General features: G+C 66.7%; 5 protein-coding genes across 5 annotated transcripts; all 5 read right to left on the reverse strand.

Annotated features, from left to right (window-relative positions):
- Window positions 1-1,537: 1,537 nt before the first annotated feature.
- On the reverse strand, window positions 1,538-3,532 carry LMJF_34_1910 (tuzin-like protein; the record flags this gene model as incomplete). Its single annotated transcript, XM_001686236.1, has 1 exon — window positions 1,538-3,532. One exon carries the CDS (start codon window positions 3,530-3,532, stop codon window positions 1,538-1,540), a length of 1,995 nt encoding a protein of 664 aa, XP_001686288.1.
- A 2,744-nt stretch (window positions 3,533-6,276) lies between these two features.
- Window positions 6,277-6,888, reverse strand: LMJF_34_1920 (putative amastin-like surface protein; the record flags this gene model as incomplete). The annotated part of the gene is made up of 1 exon (XM_001686237.1): window positions 6,277-6,888. One exon carries the CDS (start codon window positions 6,886-6,888, stop codon window positions 6,277-6,279), a length of 612 nt encoding a protein of 203 aa, XP_001686289.1.
- Window positions 6,889-9,084: 2,196 nt separating this feature from the next.
- On the reverse strand, window positions 9,085-11,079 carry LMJF_34_1930 (tuzin-like protein; the record flags this gene model as incomplete). Its single annotated transcript, XM_001686238.1, has 1 exon — window positions 9,085-11,079. The coding sequence occupies one exon, from the start codon at window positions 11,077-11,079 to the stop codon at window positions 9,085-9,087; it is 1,995 nt and encodes a 664-aa protein (XP_001686290.1).
- A 2,732-nt stretch (window positions 11,080-13,811) lies between these two features.
- On the reverse strand, window positions 13,812-14,426 carry LMJF_34_1940 (putative amastin-like surface protein; the record flags this gene model as incomplete). The annotated part of the gene is made up of 1 exon (XM_001686239.1): window positions 13,812-14,426. One exon carries the CDS (start codon window positions 14,424-14,426, stop codon window positions 13,812-13,814), a length of 615 nt encoding a protein of 204 aa, XP_001686291.1.
- A 2,198-nt stretch (window positions 14,427-16,624) lies between these two features.
- On the reverse strand, window positions 16,625-18,619 carry LMJF_34_1950 (tuzin-like protein; the record flags this gene model as incomplete). Its single annotated transcript, XM_001686240.1, has 1 exon — window positions 16,625-18,619. The coding sequence occupies one exon, from the start codon at window positions 18,617-18,619 to the stop codon at window positions 16,625-16,627; it is 1,995 nt and encodes a 664-aa protein (XP_001686292.1).
- Between the last annotated feature and the right edge of the window lie 702 nt (window positions 18,620-19,321).

A 19,321-nucleotide genomic window follows, 5' to 3' on the forward strand; every position in this document is an offset into this window, starting at 1 on the left:
ACACCGCGCCGTGGGATCCCAGCGTCCAGTGTACCGATCATGGACAGCAGGCAAAGAGCCTGCCGCACGCCCTCGGGCACGGTTGCCGACCCTTGGTGTCCGCGGGCAGGGCTGTGCTAGCGAGGTCGCCGGAGAGGCCCGCGGGCACGGTCACGCCGGTGCCGGCCCACCGCGAGTTGTGCCGGCGATTCAACGGGTATACGTGCCCTACCTCCTGTTTTCTGATTTGGCAAGCGAGGCGCTGATGCAGGGCACAGCCCGTGGCTCCGCCAGTGCCGGACGCAGTGCAGCTGCAGTGGGCGCAGCGACGCACAGCGCTGTTGGCTGGCCGGCGCCCGTCACGAAGCGTCGGTACACGGGCCTGCATTCTGCAAGACGCGCAGTTCACCCCCACGGGGCCCACAGGGCACCAGGCGCACCAGCCTCTCAGCATCCCGGTGCAGCAAGAGAGAGGAGGCACGGCGCTGGCGACTGCGTGCTCACACAGCACGGCACGGGCACACACCTGCACGCCCTCCCCCTCCTCCCAACGACAACGGCGAAGCAGCGGCGTGGCGGCTGTGCTGCCGCGTCCCTGCTGGGACGCATACACACCACCTCGGGCTGCACACCTGAGAGCAACACCACCGCACGGCACACCGCCGACGCCGCCACGCAGACGCACACCTGCCAGGTGTCCCGCAAGCCCACAGCAGAATGCGCGACTGCGGCCAACGGCACCCACACAAAGACGGGCCCTCCTGGCGACGCCGCCTGCGCAGCGCTCCGCACGCAGAGAGCTGCCGCGCTTGGAAGCAGCTCTGCAGACGCTGCCCAGCGCGCCGCCCTCTCCGCCATCGAGACAACAGCCGCAGACAGACCACACCTGTACGGCACGCTTCCTACAGCGTGAGAGAGGGATCGAATGGAGTGGGGTCAGTGGTACACGGCATGATGGACTCGGGTGTACCCACATTCGTGCGCGGGCACTGGCGCACGCACCTGCTGGCCTGGGACGGAGAGGCCGGGGCAACCAGGCGAAGGAGTGCCCGAGAGCTGGCCGGCAGCATCCCCTGCCCAAGGCGTACCTCCGCCAGAGCATACGCACGCACATGCAAACATCTCTCTCTATAGATATATACAGACGTATATCTATGCATGTGTATGCACGTGTATCGCCGACCCCGCCGGTGCACGGCCCACGCACCGCGTGGGTCAGCCGCATCGCTTTTGCCGATGCGCGTCTGCTTTCCCAGCACAGGCGGCGGAGTCTCCGCAGCGGGCGAGGGCTCTTGTCCACCCCTCCCCCACCCCCATCGCAGCTTGGTCGCCCTCGGCAACTGATCCAGCAGAGACCCGCACCCGCACGCAGCTGTCAGCAACCACGTCGCCGTGCGGTGGGCGGTGCCTCCAACGGCTGCCCGCCAACACACGGCAGTGAAGGCAGCGCATCCACATCCGCCTCCGCACAAGCGCCCAAGCAGCAGCAAAGGCACCGCCCCCCCCCCGCCCAGCACAGCACAGCCCAGGCCGCACGCGCCGGTCGCGTCCACACACACTAGATCAAGATGCAGCGCGCCGCGGTGTGGTACACCTGCTGCGCGAGCCGCCACTCGTGCTGCACCGGATCGTACAGCACCATCTCCTGCACATCTGGCTGCCCGAGCACCGACATCGCTCCAGTGGCGTCATCGCGCACGCCGTCGGCGAATGGCATCGAGGCTAGCTGCCGGATCGCCGCACGAGCAGGCGAGCCAGGTGGTCCCAGCGCAGCCTGCAGCCGACGCATCGCCCGCGCCAGCATGAGGCTCGTGTACGTGACCGGGTCCACGCCGCGCTGGCGCAGCGCAGCGCACAGCTCGTCGACGTCGCTGCTGCGCGTCCCCACCACCTCCACAAAGCACACCAGGTCCAGCGCGTCCAGCGTGTGCTCCGCGTAGGCGAACGCCTGCCGGCGGGAGAAGGGTGGTATGCAGTAAAAGTCCAGCCTCCGCGACGACACGTTCAAAGGGGTCAGAGCCTTCATGGGCACCGCCAGGACGATATGGCAGGCCTGGCAGTCGCTCACCAGGCTCACCACCTCGCCGTACACCCTGCCCAGATCGCTGCCCTCGCGCAGCCTCATCACCAAGAACGGAACGCCGTCGCTGGCCTTCACGGTCGCGCCCCGCATCGCTTCCTCCACAAAACCCAGCAGGTCGCCGCACACCTCCACGTTGCTCACCCCCAGGGCCCTCACAACACTGCGCAGGGTGTCCTCCGTGCCGCCGACGTCGACATGAACCAGCGCCACCCCCTCCACGCGCACCGCGCGGCGACACGGCACACACCTGCCGCCGCCAGAGCCACCGGCGAGGGCCACGATGCGGGGATGCGACGGCGCCATCTGCGTCAGCACACTGCGCACAAGCGCCTCCTCATCCTCGCGCCTCACCTCGAAGGCCTCGGCGGCCGCCGCGAGCATACCCTCCTCCTTCCTTGGCCGGGCAGCCTTGGAGAGGGTCTCGATGGCTGTCCGGAGCTGATGGCCCCGCTGCTGCCGCCGGTACGCGCGCAGGTTCGCCGTGAACACGTAAGCGACCACAAGCACGCCGGCAATGCAGCTCATGGTGCCCTTGTACTTGGCCAGGGCATAGCGAAAGTTCGTATCCTTCACCCGCTCGCGGCGCAGCATCTGCATCGCCTTGTCGTGGTCGCGCTCCCACCGCGCCTTCTCGCTAACACTGTCCAGCTCCACCCTCGACACAAACACAAACGGCAGGAGATCCACGCCTTCCAGCAGGTACATCCGCTCCGCCCGCCAGCCGCGGCTGAACAGGACGAGCGCGATGGCCTCCACGTCGCGCGGGTCGTGCACGCAGGAGCGCAGCCAGTTTACCAGCGCCACCAGCCTAGCGCTCTGGAGCAGCTTCTTCCGCGGCTGCAGCGCCACAATGCGCTCAGACGCCACAGAGAGTTCCACTTCGCCCTTCTCCATTAGTATAATGTAGGTAGCGTTGCCGTTCACCTTGGCGATAGTGCCCTTCATGTGCATGGCGGACGGCGCCACCGCGGCCCCGCTCGCGGGATCGCCCTCCGTCCTGACCGTCACCCGCGTGCCAGCATCCACCACCAGCAGCTGCGCGGCGTCGCCGCGGCGGTCCTCGCCGTCGCGATCCCTCTTGCCAGTACGGAGCATCTCCGCCTTGTAGGCCGCCTCCGACAATCTGCTCACGAGCCGTCCGAGAGCCACGGGGCGGTCCTCGAGAACGCTCGCCGCGTGCGTCACGCGCACACCAACCAAGACGCCTGCCAGACTATTCCACGGCTTCTTCGGTGACGGCAGGCGGCCACGCATGCCGCACACACACTCGCGGCAGTGTCCGCCCTCCGACAACGCAGAATCTGCGCCGCCGCACCCACCACTCGACGCCGGCGAGAGACAGCTACACAAAGAGAGCCTACAAGATCCGGGTGCGGCCGCACCACCTCTACCATCCACCGCGCACACACCGATGCCGGCAATGCCTCTCCGCATGGCGTTCCACCGGGGGTCGAGTGTGAGCGCCATCATGTGCGCATGGGAGTGCCTCGTGTTGGCGTGTGGGTGACGGCGCCGCTCACGGCTGGGGGGCGCCTCTGCATCACCGCGCTTCCTCGACAACCACCCATGACCCGCGCGCCAACGTGCAGTAGAGAGAGGAGTGGGGCACATGATGAGGCATCGGCACAGAAGGCGGCTGCGCTGCCAGAGGGCGCGCGCACACACAGACATGTACACACGCACATACACACATATATATGTATATACATATACCGGCACGCACCCGCATGCGGGTGCACACACCTGCACGCACACGGCGCGGCAGCACCACGGGCAGCAGCAAAGAGCGCCGCCTGCACCCCCTATACCCTGCCCTCACGGGGACGAGGGGGACGGCAGTCGCGGCGGTGACGCTGTTGGTTTTCACGAGTCGGTCAACGGAAGCAAGCATAATAGCGAGCAGGCACGCGCGCAGGAAGGCGTACCGCAAAGCAAACAGAGGGGAAGCAAGAGAGGAGACAGAAGCGCACGCACGCCCTCCGCCCTGCCAGGCGAGGACAACAAGCGAGCGGTCCGCGAGGACAACGTAATGCGAGGCGTTTGGCGGTGTTGTCGGTACATAATATACCTACACAGCCATATATATATAGAGAGAGAGAGAGTCATATGTAGAGATCAACATGTATATATATATATGTATATATGTATGCACCTGCCGTTTTGCTGTTGGGTGGGTGTGCTGATTCGCATGACTGTGCGAATCAGCGAGGCATGCACTTGCTTCTCACCGCCTCCATTCCACCACGCACAAGCCGGCGCATGCGCGCCTACAGCCACGGCACCCCTACGCCCTGTGGCACGGCGGCCACATCCGCGTCGCCGAGGACGAGCCGTCCTGCCGCTGCGCCGGGCCGCACTGCACGCCGCGCTCCCAGCGGGGCCGCCCTCAGGGTCGTGCCCCAGGGGCGGAGGCGGTGGCCTCTGTCGGTGGGGAGGGCGCACCAGTGCGTGGCAGGTGGTGGTCGTCGTACACGCCGCACGAGCCCAGGGGGAATGTTGCCCAGCCGCAGGTCAGGGCCCTGTGAGACCCCGCAGTCTGCCTGCATGCCGTGCTTCTCCCCCTCCGTCTCCTGAAGGCCGCTGCATCGCGTCACATGCGGCGTGGCGACTCCCCACGGTGGAGCGTGGAGGATTCGGTGGTGTGCGCCAGCAACGAAGCCATCGAAACAATTCGCACAAGAGAGAGGCGAGGAGACACAGCGACACGGGGGGCGCACACGCAGACGGACTCGAGCCAGACGCCAGAGGAGCGAGCAGCAACGCAGCCCCGCCTCTGCTCCGCTCCGCCTTCGCACTCGCTCGTACCGCCGCGCATTTGCCCGTCCTGCTTCGCCTGCAGTCCCCTGCCCGCGTGTGTCGGCGTGTATGTGCGTATGCGCGTGCTCTGCTGCGCGGCTGCTGCCCTTGCCTGCGTCGTCGCCACAGTCCGCCGCCACCGCCAGCACACGCGCACATGAGGGGCGGGGGGTGCGGGGAGCGACGAGAGGCGCAGAGGGGCACGCGCACGCACACGCACACACCACGCTTCTCTCTGCGCGCAGAAGAGAACAGCAAGCATGAGCGAGCTCGAGGGAGACGAGCGTCGAGTAAAGCGAGAGCGCGGGGCGGCACCCGCGACCACCGCACGAAAACAGAGACACGCCAACAGCGGCAGCCTTAGTGAGGGAGGGCCGCGGGGGCCGCTCACGGAACGAGGGGGAGGACGGTGACAGGGGCGCATGCGCCTGCGCACACGCACACGCCGTGTACCACCACGCAGGCATGCACGAGGTGCTGCAGTCGCCCCTCGGCAGCGGTGCCCATGCACGGCCGTGCCGCTGCTGCCTGCGCACGCTCGCCCGCTCTGTCTTCTTCCCGCAACCGCCACCACCTCCTCTGGCACCTCGCACCCTCCCCCTCGCCCGTCTCCGTGTCCGCGCAGTCCACCGGGCGCGCGAGGGGGACACCAGAAACACGCGCGGCCGCCGCGGCGGGGCGCGTAGCTGAAGAAGGGCGGGCGCGTCACCGATGCCGTGGGCGGCTCTCCGCCTCCCGCCATCCCTGCCACGGCGTCGGCTTCTCCCCTGCGTCGCGCCTGCCTGCCCATCCCAGCTGGGGCATTCGCCGCACGCCTTCGCTCTCCCTTTCCCGCGCACACGGTCCGGCCCCCGGCGACCCCCCTGCCGGCACCCCGCGCCTTCCTCCGCCACCGCGCTCCGCCAACGGTGCGCCGGGCGGCCGTCACGGGGGCACGTCCCAGCAGCTGCTGAGGGCGAGCAGCTCACAGGGGAGGGTGAGCGGGTGGGGGTCAGTGGGCGGAAGGCGGCATGCGTCGGCGTGTGGGCGCGCAGTGTGTGTGCGCTGCCCACTGCATGGCGCCGGCCGCCGCGCGCATGAGCACGGCAACACAACGCGAGGGAACGGAGACGCCGACGAGAGCCGCGCGTGGGAGGAGGAAGGGAAGACGCACAAAGCCACACTCGTCACGAGACGCACGCGCACAGCGAGGGCAATGCGAGGCAGCGGGAAAAGAGAGAGCGAGGCGACGACAGCGCGGGCGAGAGCGACTCCTCGCCATGTGCGCGGAGAGCGGGTGCGTGCACGCACGCGCGACAGGGCAGCGAGAGGGCTGGGCCCGCGAAGGGCAGACACGGGAACCAGCAGCCTTCGCACCCTCATCCTCGCTGTCACCAGCTCCACCACGAGCACGCCTGTGTGGAGGGGCCGCGCCGCTATCAAGCTCGCCCTCCGCTTCCTGTGGCTTGTTTACTGTTATTCTTCCTCTGTGACTCCATCGAGTTTGCACAGTCCTGTGATCCCCTCATCTGCAACGGAAGCAGCAAGAAGATGATGTTGAGGATATCCAGTATCCAGGCCACCACCAAGAGAAAGAACCCGGCAGCATAACTGCCGGTTCGCTTGAGAGGAGGACAACGGGGAGTCTCTCCCTTGTGGTATGTCACCACCATAGCCACCCACACAACGCACAAGGTGACCGCGCCAACGATGTTCAGTGTTAGGCAGACCACGCGGAGTAAAGAGCAGTAGAAGAGCAAAGTAAGGCCTGCGATGAACGCTGCGCCATACACCAGAACGGAGATGAGAGCAAACGCTTGTGCCACGCGGAAACGAGGGAGACGGGGAGGGCAATTTATGAACATTTTATCGATATAAACAAAATAACCTGAAGAGTTGCATGCGAGCTTATCCCCCCACAGGGTGATGCAAGATGTATTGACCCCTCTCGTCCGAATGTGAAACATGTCCAGCGGCGTGCCCGCCAGCACCAGAAGGAACGCCACGAACTGAACGACCACGTAGACAACGAAGGGGACACTGTATGCCATTGGCGAAAAGGGACAAGAGCGAGAGACTGAGAGAAGCGGCGCCGAGGCAGACGCGAGAACCAACGGCGGGGGTGCGGGCGAGACGCTGCCACACAGCGGATGACAAATGAGGAGGCGGAAACAAAGACGCAGGAGGGGGCAGATGGGAGAGCGGGAGAGAGCGGAGGAGAGTCGAGGCGTGGCGACGCGATGTCTTGGTTGCGGTGGCGTGTGCGCGCACGCGTTGTTGTTGGGCGGTCGGTTGTGCGCGGGTGTGTTGTGAGAGGCGGTAGAGGGACGGGCGGCGTGGGCAGCAGTGAAAAGGGGCGACAAGAGAGACGGGGAGAGAGAGGCGAGGAGACAGGCAAGTGACACGGCGGGGCGCGCGCAGCGGGGGCACATGGGCCATCGGCTGGCACAAACACGCAAGGCAAGCACATAGGCAGGGGTGGGCCACGCGGGGACAGGACGGGGGGAGGAAAGGGGGCACCTCCCGCTACCCTCCTCTGGCACGCGCCGCATCGCCTCCCACGCCCCTCCCCCCTTCGCTGATCCGCTCTGGCACCGCTTCGGCGGTGCTGCGCCGTCGCCGCGCCCCGGACACAGTCATCACGCACCCGGCGTGCATCTCATTCATTCCGTCAGCCACGCTTGTCCGCCTCCGCTGATGACGCTGGCCACACCGCGCCGTGGGATCCCAGCGTCCAGTGTACCGATCATGGACAGCAGGCAAAGAGCCTGCCGCACGCCCTCGGGCACGGTTGCCGACCCTTGGTGTCCGCGGGCAGGGCTGTGCTAGCGAGGTCGCCGGAGAGGCTCGCGGGCACGGTCACGCCGGTGCCGGCCCACCGCGAGTTGTGCCGGCGATTCAACGGGTATACGTGCCCTACCTCCTGTTTTCTGATTTGGCAAGCGAGGCGCTGATGCAGGGCACAGCCCGTGGCTCCGCCAGTGCCGGACGCAGTGCAGCTGCAGTGGGCGCAGCGACGCACAGCGCTGTTGGCTGGCCGGCGCCCGTCACGAAGCGTCGGTACACGGGCCTGCATTCTGCAAGACGCGCAGTTCACCCCCACGGGGCCCACAGGGCACCAGGCGCACCAGCCTCTCAGCATCCCGGTGCAGCAAGAGAGAGGAGGCACGGCGCTGGCGACTGCGTGCTCACACAGCACGGCACGGGCACACACCTGCACGCCCTCCCCCTCCTCCCAACGACAACGGCGAAGCAGCGGCGTGGCGGCTGTGCTGCCGCGTCCCTGCTGGGACGCATACACACCACCTCGGGCTGCACACCTGAGAGCAACACCACCGCACGGCACACCGCCGACGCCGCCACGCAGACGCACACCTGCCAGGTGTCCCGCAAGCCCACAGCAGAATGCGCGACTGCGGCCAACGGCACCCACACAAAGACGGGCCCTCCTGGCGCCGCCGCCTGCGCAGCGCTCCGCACGCAGAGAGCTGCCGCGCTTGGAAGCAGCTCTGCAGACGCTGCCCAGCGCGCCGCCCTCTCCGCCATCGAGACAACAGCCGCAGACAGACCACACCTGTACGGCACGCTTCCTACAGCGTGAGAGAGGGATCGAATGGAGTGGGGTCAGTGGTACACGGCATGATGGACTCGGGTGTACCCACATTCGTGCGCGGGCACTGGCGCACGCACCTGCTGGCCTGGGACGGAGAGGCCGGGGCAACCAGGCGAAGGAGTGCCCGAGAGCTGGCCGGCAGCATCCCCTGCCCAAGGCGTACCTCCGCCAGAGCATACGCACGCACATGCAAACATCTCTCTCTATAGATATATACAGACGTATATCTATGCATGTGTATGCACGTGTATCGCCGACCCCGCCGGTGCACGGCCCACGCACCGCGTGGGTCAGCCGCATCGCTTTTGCCGATGCGCGTCTACTTTCCCAGCACAGGCGGCGGAGTCTCCGCAGCGGGCGAGGGCTCTTGTCCACCCCTCCCCCACCCCCATCGCAGCTTGGTCGCCCTCGGCAACTGATCCAGCAGAGACCCGCACCCGCACGCAGCTGTCAGCAACCACGTCGCCGTGCGGTGGGCGGTGCCTCCAACGGCTGCCCGCCAACACACGGCAGTGAAGGCAGCGCATCCACATCCGCCTCCGCACAAGCGCCCAAGCAGCAGCAAAGGCACCGCCCCCCCCCCAGCCCAGCACAGCCCAGCCAAGGCCGCACGCGCCGGTCGCGTCCACACACACTAGATCAAGATGCAGCGCGCCGCGGTGTGGTACACCTGCTGCGCGAACCGCCACTCGTGCTGCACCGGATCGTACAGCACCATCTCCTGCACATCTGGCTGCCCGAGCACCGACATCGCTCCAGTGGCGTCATCGCGCACGCCGTCGGCGAATGGCATCGAGGCTAGCTGCCGGATCGCCGCACGAGCAGGCGAGCCAGGTGGTCCCAGCGCAGCCTGCAGCCGACGCATCGCCCGCGCCAGCATGAGGCTCGTGTACGTGACCGGGTCCACGCCGCGCTGGCGCAGCGCAGCGCACAGCTCGTCGACGTCGCTGCTGCGCGTCCCCACCACCTCCACAAAGCACACCAGGTCCAGCGCGTCCAGCGTGTGCTCCGCGTAGGCGAACGCCTGCCGGCGGGAGAAGGGTGGTATGCAGTAAAAGTCCAGCCTCCGCGACGACACGTTCAAAGGGGTCAGAGCCTTCATGGGCACCGCCAGGACGATATGGCAGGCCTGGCAGTCGCTCACCAGGCTCACCACCTCGCCGTACACCCTGCCCAGATCGCTGCCCTCGCGCAGCCTCATCACCAAGAACGGAACGCCGTCGCTGGCCTTCACGGTCGCGCCCCGCATCGCTTCCTCCACAAAACCCAGCAGGTCGCCGCACACCTCCACGTTGCTCACCCCCAGGGCCCTCACAACACTGCGCAGGGTGTCCTCCGTGCCGCCGACGTCGACATGAACCAGCGCCACCCCCTCCACGCGCACCGCGCGGCGACACGGCACACACCTGCCGCCGCCAGAGCCACCGGCGAGGGCCACGATGCGGGGATGCGACGGCGCCATCTGCGTCAGCACACTGCGCACAAGCGCCTCCTCATCCTCGCGCCTCACCTCGAAGGCCTCGGCGGCCGCCGCGAGCATACCCTCCTCCTTCCTTGGCCGGGCAGCCTTGGAGAGGGTCTCGATGGCTGTCCGGAGCTGATGGCCCCGCTGCTGCCGCCGGTACGCGCGCAGGTTCGCCGTGAACACGTAAGCGACCACAAGCACGCCGGCAATGCAGCTCATGGTGCCCTTGTACTTGGCCAGGGCATAGCGAAAGTTCGTATCCTTCACCCGCTCGCGGCGCAGCATCTGCATCGCCTTGTCGTGGTCGCGCTCCCACCGCGCCTTCTCGCTAACACTGTCCAGCTCCACCCTCGACACAAACACAAACGGCAGGAGATCCACGCCTTCCAGCAGGTACATCCGCTCCGCCCGCCAGCCGCGGCTGAACAGGACGAGCGCGATGGCCTCCACGTCGCGCGGGTCGTGCACGCAGGAGCGCAGCCAGTTTACCAGCGCCACCAGCCTAGCGCTCTGGAGCAGCTTCTTCCGCGGCTGCAGCGCCACAATGCGCTCAGACGCCACAGAGAGTTCCACTTCGCCCTTCTCCATTAGTATAATGTAGGTAGCGTTGCCGTTCACCTTGGCGATAGTGCCCTTCATGTGCATGGCGGACGGCGCCACCGCGGCCCCGCTCGCGGGATCGCCCTCCGTCCTGACCGTCACCCGCGTGCCAGCATCCACCACCAGCAGCTGCGCGGCGTCGCCGCGGCGGTCCTCGCCGTCGCGATCCCTCTTGCCAGTACGGAGCATCTCCGCCTTGTAGGCCGCCTCCGACAATCTGCTCACGAGCCGTCCGAGAGCCACGGGGCGGTCCTCGAGAACGCTCGCCGCGTGCGTCACGCGCACACCAACCAAGACGCCTGCCAGACTATTCCACGGCTTCTTCGGTGACGGCAGGCGGCCACGCATGCCGCACACACACTCGCGGCAGTGTCCGCCCTCCGACAACGCAGAATCTGCGCCGCCGCACCCACCACTCGACGCCGGCGAGAGACAGCTACACAAAGAGAGCCTACAAGATCCGGGTGCGGCCGCACCACCTCTACCATCCACCGCGCACACACCGATGCCGGCAATGCCTCTCCGCATGGCGTTCCACCGGGGGTCGAGTGTGAGCGCCATCATGTGCGCATGGGAGTGCCTCGTGTTGGCGTGTGGGTGACGGCGCCGCTCACGGCTGGGGGGCGCCTCTGCATCACCGCGCTTCCTCGACAACCACCCATGACCCGCGCGCCAACGTGCAGTAGAGAGAGGAGTGGGGCACATGATGAGGCATCGGCACAGAAGGCGGCTGCGCTGCCAGAGGGCGCGCGCACACACAGACATGTACACACGCACATACACACATATATATGTATATACATATACCGGCACGCACCCGCATGCGGGTGCACACACCTGCACGCACACGGCGCGGCAGCACCACGGGCAGCAGCAAAGAGCGCCGCCTGCACCCCCTATACCCTGCCCTCACGGGGACGAGGGGGACGGCAGTCGCGGCGGTGACGCTGTTGGTTTTCACGAGTCGGTCAACGGAAGCAAGCATAATAGCGAGCAGGCACGCGCGCAGGAAGGCGTACCGCAAAGCAAACAGAGGGGAAGCAAGAGAGGAGACAGAAGCGCACGCACGCCCTCCGCCCTGCCAGGCGAGGACAACAAGCGAGCGGTCCGCGAGGACAACGTAATGCGAGGCGTTTGGCGGTGTTGTCGGTACATAATATACCTACACAGCCATATATATATAGAGAGAGAGAGAGTCATATGTAGAGATCAACATGTATATATATATGTATATATGTATGCACCTGCCGTTTTGCTGTTGGGTGGGTGTGCTGATTCGCATGGCTGTGCGAACCAGCGAGGCATGCACTTGCTTCTCACCGCCTCCATTCCACCACGCACAAGCCGGCGCATGCGCGCCTACAGCCACGGCACCCCTACGCCCTGTGGCACGGCGGCCACATCCGCGTCGCCGAGGACGAGCCGTCCTGCCGCTGCGCCGGGCCGCACTGCACGCCGCGCTCCCAGCGGGGCCGCCCTCAGGGTTGTGCCCCAGGGGCGGAGGCGGTGGCCTCTGTCGGTGGGGAGGGCGCAGCAGTGCGTGGCAGGTGGTGGTCGTCGTACACGCCGCACGAGCCGAGGGGGAATGTTGCCCAGCCGCAGGTCAGGGCCCTGTGAGACCCCGCAGTCTGCCTGCATGCCGTGCTTCTCCCCCTCCGTCTCCTGAAGGCCGCTGCATCGCGTCACATGCGGCGTGGCGACTCCCCACGGTGGAGCGTGGAGGATTCGGTGGTGTGCGCCAGCAACGAAGCCATCGAAACAATTCGCACAAGAGAGAGGCGAGGAGACACAGCGACACGGGGGGCGCACACGCAGACGGACTCGAGCCAGACGCCAGAGGAGCGAGCAGCAACGCAGCCCCGCCTCTGCTCCGCTCCGCCTTCGCACTCGCTCGTACCGCCGCGCATTTGCCCGTCCTGCTTCGCCTGCAGTCCCCTGCCCGCGTGTGTCGGCGTGTGTATGTGCGTATGCGCGTGCTCTGCTGCGCGGCTGCTGCCCTTGCCTGCGTCGTCGCCACAGTCCGCCGCCACCGCCAGCACACGCGCACATGAGGGGCGGGGGGTGCGGGGAGCGACGAGAGGCGCAGAGGGGCACGCACACACCACGCTTCTCTCTGCGCGCAGAAGAGAACAGCAAGCACGAGCGAGCTCGAGGGAGACGAGCGTCGAGTAAAGCGAGAGCGCGGGGCGGCACCCGCGACCACCGCACGAAAACAGAGACACGCCAACAGCGGCAGCCTTAGTGAGGGAGGGCCGCGGGGGCCGCTCACGGAACGAGGGGGAGGACGGTGACAGGGGCGCATACGCCTGCGCACACGCACACGCCGTGTACCACCACGCAGGCATGCACGAGGTGCTGCAGTCGCCCCTCGGCAGCGGTGCCCATGCACGGCCGTGCCGCTGCTGCCTGCGCACGCTCGCCCGCTCTGTCTTCTTCCCGCAACCGCCACCACCTCCTCTGGCACCTCGCACCCTCCCCCTCGCCCGTCTCCGTGTCCGCGCAGTCCACCAGGCGCGCGAGGGGGACACCAGAAACACGCGCGGCCGCCGCGGCGGGGCGCGTAGCTGGAGAAGGGCGGGCGCGTCACCGATGCCGTGGGCGGCTCTCCGCCTCCCGCCATCCCTGCCACGGCGTCGGCTTCTCCCCTGCGTCGCGCCTGCCTGCCCATCCCAGCTGGGGCATTCGCCGCACGCCTTCGCTCTCCCTTTCCCGCGCACACGGTCCGGCCCCCGGCGACCCCCCTGCCGGCACCCCGCGCCTTCCTCCGCCACCGCGCTCCGCCAACGGTGCGCCGGGCGGCCGTCACGGGGGCACGTCCCAGCAGCTGCTGAGGGCGAGCAGCTCACAGGGGAGGGTGAGCGGGTGGGGGTCAGTGGGCGGAAGGCGGCATGCGTCGGCGTGTGGGCGCCCAGTGTGTGTGCGCTGCCCAGTGCATGGCGCCGGCCGCCGCGCGCATGAGCACGGCAACACAACGCGAGGGAACGGAGACGCCGACGAGAGCCGCGCGTGGGAGGAGGAAGGGAAGACGCACAAAGCCACACTCGTCACGAGACGCACGCGCACAGCGAGGGCAATGCGAGGCAGCGGGAAAAGAGAGAGCGAGGCGACGACAGCGCGGGCGAGAGCGACTCCTCGCCATGTGCGCGGAGAGCGGGTGCGTGCACGCACGCGCGACAGGGCAGCGAGAGGGCTGGGCCCGCGAAGGGCAGACACGGGAACCAGCAGCCTTCGCACCCTCATCCTCGCTGTCACCAGCTCCACCACGAGCACGCCTGTGTGGAGGGGCCGCGCCGCTATCAAGCTCGCCCTCCGCTTCCTGTGGCTTGTTTACTGTTATTCGTCCTCTGTGACTCCATCGAGTTTGCACAGTCCTGTGATCCCCTCATCTGCAACGGAAGCAGCAAGAAGATGATGTTGAGGATATCCAGTATCCAGGCCACCACCAAGAGAGCGAACCCGGTGCCGAACCGGTAGCCCATATTCCTCACCTCACGGCATAGCGGCTCATCAGGTTTTTTGTATGTCACCACCATGGCCACCCACACAACGCACAAGGTGACCGCGCCAACGATGTTCAGCGCCAGGCAAACCCAGCGGTGAATAGTGCAGCCGTACAGCAAAACTAAGCCCAGGACAAAGGCCGCGCCGTACACGAGGATGGAGATGAGAGTGAACGCCTGCGCAAGGCGGAAACGGGCGATGCGTGCAGGGCAATTAAGCCATTGCATGTCTACCGTCTCCTCATATTCAAGTGATTTACAGTCGAGCTTAAAGCCAAAAAGCGTTAGACACTGAGCGACTCCTGGACGATTGGGTGCACGGAACATCTCCAGCGGCGTGCCCACCAGCACCAGAAGGAACGCCACGAACTGCACGACCACGTAGACAACGAGGGGGATACTGCACTTCATGGGCGAAAAGGGACAAGAGCGAGAGACTGAGAGGAGCGGCGCCGAGGCAGACGCGAGAACCAACGGCGGGGGTGCGGGCGAGACGCTGCCACACAGCGGATGACAAATGAGGAGGCGGAAACAAAGACGCAGGAGGGGGCAGATGGGAGAGCGGGAGAGAGCGGAGGAGAGTCGAGGCGTGGCGACGCGATGTCTTGGTTGCGGTGGCGTGTGCGCGCACGCGTTGTTGTTGGGCGGTCGGTTGTGCGCGGGTGTGTTGTGAGAGGCGGTAGAGGGACGGGCGGCGTGGGCAGCAGTGAAAAGGGGCGACAAGAGAGACGGGGAGAGAGAGGCGAGGAGACAGGCAAGTGACACGGCGGGGCGCGCGCAGCGGGGGCACATGGGCCATCGGCTGGCACAAACACGCAAGGCAAGCACATAGGCAGGGGTGGGCCACGCGGGGACAGGACGGGGGGAGGAAAGGGGGCACCTCCCGCTACCCTCCTCTGGCACGCGCCGCATCGCCTCCCACGCCCCTCCCCCCTTCGCTGATCCGCTCTGGCACCGCTTCGGCGGTGCTGCGCCGTCGCCGCGCCCCGGACACAGTCATCACGCACCCAGCGTGCATCTCATTCATTCCGTCAGCCACGCTTGTCCGCCTCCGCTGATGACGCTGGCCACACCGCGCCGTGGGATCCCAGCGTCCAGTGTACCGATCATGGACAGCAGGCAAAGAGCCTGCCGCACGCCCTCGGGCACGGTTGCCGACCCTTGGTGTCCGCGGGCAGGGCTGTGCTAGCGAGGTCGCCGGAGAGGCTCGCGGGCACGGTCACACCGGTGCCGGCCCACCGCGAGTTGTGCCGGCGATTCAACGGGTATACGTGCCCTACCTCCTGTTTTCTGATTTGGCAAGCGAGGCGCTGATGCAGGGCACAGCCCGTGGCTCCGCCAGTGCCGGACGCAGTGCAGCTGCAGTGGGCGCAGCGACGCACAGCGCTGTTGGCTGGCCGGCGCCCGTCACGAAGCGTCGGTACACGGGCCTGCATTCTGCAAGACGCGCAGTTCACCCCCACGGGGCCCACAGGGCACCAGGCGCACCAGCCTCTCAGCATCCCGGTGCAGCAAGAGAGAGGAGGCACGGCGCTGGCGACTGCGTGCTCACACAGCACGGCACGGGCACACACCTGCACGCCCTCCCCCTCCTCCCAACGACAACGGCGAAGCAGCGGCGTGGCGGCTGTGCTGCCGCGTCCCTGCTGGGACGCATACACACCACCTCGGGCTGCACACCTGAGAGCAACACCACCGCACGGCACACCGCCGACGCCGCCACGCAGACGCACACCTGCCAGGTGTCCCGCAAGCCCACAGCAGAATGCGCGACTGCGGCCAACGGCACCCACACAAAGACGGGCCCTCCTGGCGCCGCCGCCTGCGCAGCGCTCCGCACGCAGAGAGCTGCCGCGCTTGGAAGCAGCTCTGCAGACGCTGCCCAGCGCGCCGCCCTCTCCGCCATCGAGACAACAGCCGCAGACAGACCACACTTGTACGGCACGCTTCCTACAGCGTGAGAGAGGGATCGAATGGAGTGGGGTCAGTGGTACACGGCATGATGGACTCGGGTGTACCCACATTCGTGCGCGGGCACTGGCGCACGCACCTGCTGGCCTGGGACGGAGAGGCCGGGGCAACCAGGCGAAGGAGTGCCCGAGAGCTGGCCGGCAGCATCCCCTGCCCAAGGCGTACCTCCGCCAGAGCATACGCACGCACATGCAAACATCTCTCTCTATAGATATATACAGACGTATATCTATGCATGTGTATGCACGTGTATCGCCGACCCCGCCGGTGCACGGCCCACGCACCGCGTGGGTCAGCCGCATCGCTTTTGCCGATGCGCGTCTGCTTTCCCAGCACAGGCGGCGGAGTCTCCGCAGCGGGCGAGGGCTCTTGTCCACCCCTCCCCCACCCCCATCGCAGCTTGGTCGCCCTCGGCAACTGATCCAGCAGAGACCCGCACCCGCACGCAGCTGTCAGCAACCACGTCGCCGTGCGGTGGGCGGTGCCTCCAACGGCTGCCCGCCAACACACGGCAGTGAAGGCAGCGCATCCACATCCGCCTCCGCACAAGCGCCCAAGCAGCAGCAAAGGCACTGCCCCCCCCCCCCAGCCCAGCACAGCCCAGCCCAGGCCGCACGCGCCGGTCGCGTCCACACACACTAGATCAAGATGCAGCGCGCCGCGGTGTGGTACACCTGCTGCGCAAACCGCCACTCGTGCTGCACCGGATCGTACAGCACCATCTCCTGCACATCTGGCTGCCCGAGCACCGACATCGCTCCAGTGGCGTCATCGCGCACGCCGTCGGCGAATGGCATCGAGGCTAGCTGCCGGATCGCCGCACGAGCAGGCGAGCCAGGTGGTCCCAGCGCAGCCTGCAGCCGACGCATCGCCCGCGCCAGCATGAGGCTCGTGTACGTGACCGGGTCCACGCCGCGCTGGCGCAGCGCAGCGCACAGCTCGTCGACGTCGCTGCTGCGCGTCCCCACCACCTCCACAAAGCACACCAGGTCCAGCGCGTCCAGCGTGTGCTCCGCGTAGGCGAACGCCTGCCGGCGGGAGAAGGGTGGTATGCAGTAAAAGTCCAGCCTCCGCGACGACACGTTCAAAGGGGTCAGAGCCTTCATGGGCACCGCCAGGACGATATGGCAGGCCTGGCAGTCGCTCACCAGGCTCACCACCTCGCCGTACACCCTGCCCAGATCGCTGCCCTCGCGCAGCCTCATCACCAAGAACGGAACGCCGTCGCTGGCCTTCACGGTCGCGCCCCGCATCGCCTCCTCCACAAAACCCAGCAGGTCGCCGCACACCTCCACGTTGCTCACCCCCAGGGCCCTCACAACACTGCGCAGGGTGTCCTCCGTGCCGCCGACGTCGACATGAACCAGCGCCACCCCCTCCACGCGCACCGCGCGGCGACACGGCACACACCTGCCGCCGCCAGAGCCACCGGCGAGGGCCACGATGCGGGGATGCGACGGCGCCATCTGCGTCAGCACACTGCGCACAAGCGCCTCCTCATCCTCGCGCCTCACCTCGAAGGCCTCGGCGGCCGCCGCGAGCATACCCTCCTCCTTCCTTGGCCGGGCAGCCTTGGAGAGGGTCTCGATGGCTGTCCGGAGCTGATGGCCCCGCTGCTGCCGCCGGTACGCGCGCAGGTTCGCCGTGAACACGTAAGCGACCACAAGCACGCCGGCAATGCAGCTCATGGTGCCCTTGTACTTGGCCAGGGCATAGCGAAAGTTCGTATCCTTCACCCGCTCGCGGCGCAGCATCTGCATCGCCTTGTCGTGGTCGCGCTCCCACCGCGCCTTCTCGCTAACACTGTCCAGCTCCACCCTCGACACAAACACAAACGGCAGGAGATCCACGCCTTCCAGCAGGTACATCCGCTCCGCCCGCCAGCCGCGGCTGAACAGGACGAGCGCGATGGCCTCCACGTCGCGCGGGTCGTGCACGCAGGAGCGCAGCCAGTTTACCAGCGCCACCAGCCTAGCGCTCTGGAGCAGCTTCTTCCGCGGCTGCAGCGCCACAATGCGCTCAGACGCCACAGAGAGTTCCACTTCGCCCTTCTCCATTAGTATAATGTAGGTAGCGTTGCCGTTCACCTTGGCGATAGTGCCCTTCATGTGCATGGCGGACGGCGCCACCGCGGCCCCGCTCGCGGGATCGCCCTCCGTCCTGACCGTCACCCGCGTGCCAGCATCCACCACCAGCAGCTGCGCGGCGTCGCCGCGGCGGTCCTCGCCGTCGCGATCCCTCTTGCCAGTACGGAGCATCTCCGCCTTGTAGGCCGCCTCCGACAATCTGCTCACGAGCCGTCCGAGAGCCACGGGGCGGTCCTCGAGAACGCTCGCCGCGTGCGTCACGCGCACACCAACCAAGACGCCTGCCAGACTATTCCACGGCTTCTTCGGTGACGGCAGGCGGCCACGCATGCCGCACACACACTCGCGGCAGTGTCCGCCCTCCGACAACGCAGAATCTGCGCCGCCGCACCCACCACTCGACGCCGGCGAGAGACAGCTACACAAAGAGAGCCTACAAGATCCGGGTGCGGCCGCACCACCTCTACCATCCACCGCGCACACACCGATGCCGGCAATGCCTCTCCGCATGGCGTTCCACCGGGGGTCGAGTGTGAGCGCCATCATGTGCGCATGGGAGTGCCTCGTGTTGGCGTGTGGGTGACGGCGCCGCTCACGGCTGGGGGGCGCCTCTGCATCACCGCGCTTCCTCGACAACCACCCATGACCCGCGCGCCAACGTGCAGTAGAGAGAGGAGTGGGGCACATGATGAGGCATCGGCACAGAAGGCGGCTGCGCTGCCAGAGGGCGCGCGCACACACAGACATGTACACACGCACATACACACATATATATGTATATACATATACCGGCACGCACCCGCATGCGGGTGCACACACCTGCACGCACACGGCGCGGCAGCACCACGGGCAGCAGCAAAGAGCGCCGCCTGCACCCCCTATACCCTGCCCTCACGGGGAGGAGGGGGACGGCAGTCGCGGCGGTGACGCTGTTGGTTTTCACGAGTCGGTCAACGGAAGCAAGCATAATAGCGAGCAGGCACGCGCGCAGGAAGGCGTACCGCAAAGCAAACAGAGGGGAAGCAAGAGAGGAGACAGAAGCGCACGCACGCCCTCCGCCCTGCCAGGCGAGGACAACAAGCGAGCGGTCCGCGAGGACAACGTAATGCGAGGCGTTTGGCGGTGTTGTCGGTACATAATATACCCACACAGCCATATATATATAGAGAGAGAGAGAGAGTCATATGTAGAGATCAACATATATATATATATATGCACCTGCCGTTTTGCTGTTGGGTGGGTGTGCTG

Source organism: Leishmania major, chromosome 34 (genome assembly GCF_000002725.2).
Source record: "Leishmania major strain Friedlin complete genome, chromosome 34".
Lineage (NCBI taxonomy): Eukaryota > Euglenozoa > Kinetoplastea > Trypanosomatida > Trypanosomatidae > Leishmania > Leishmania major.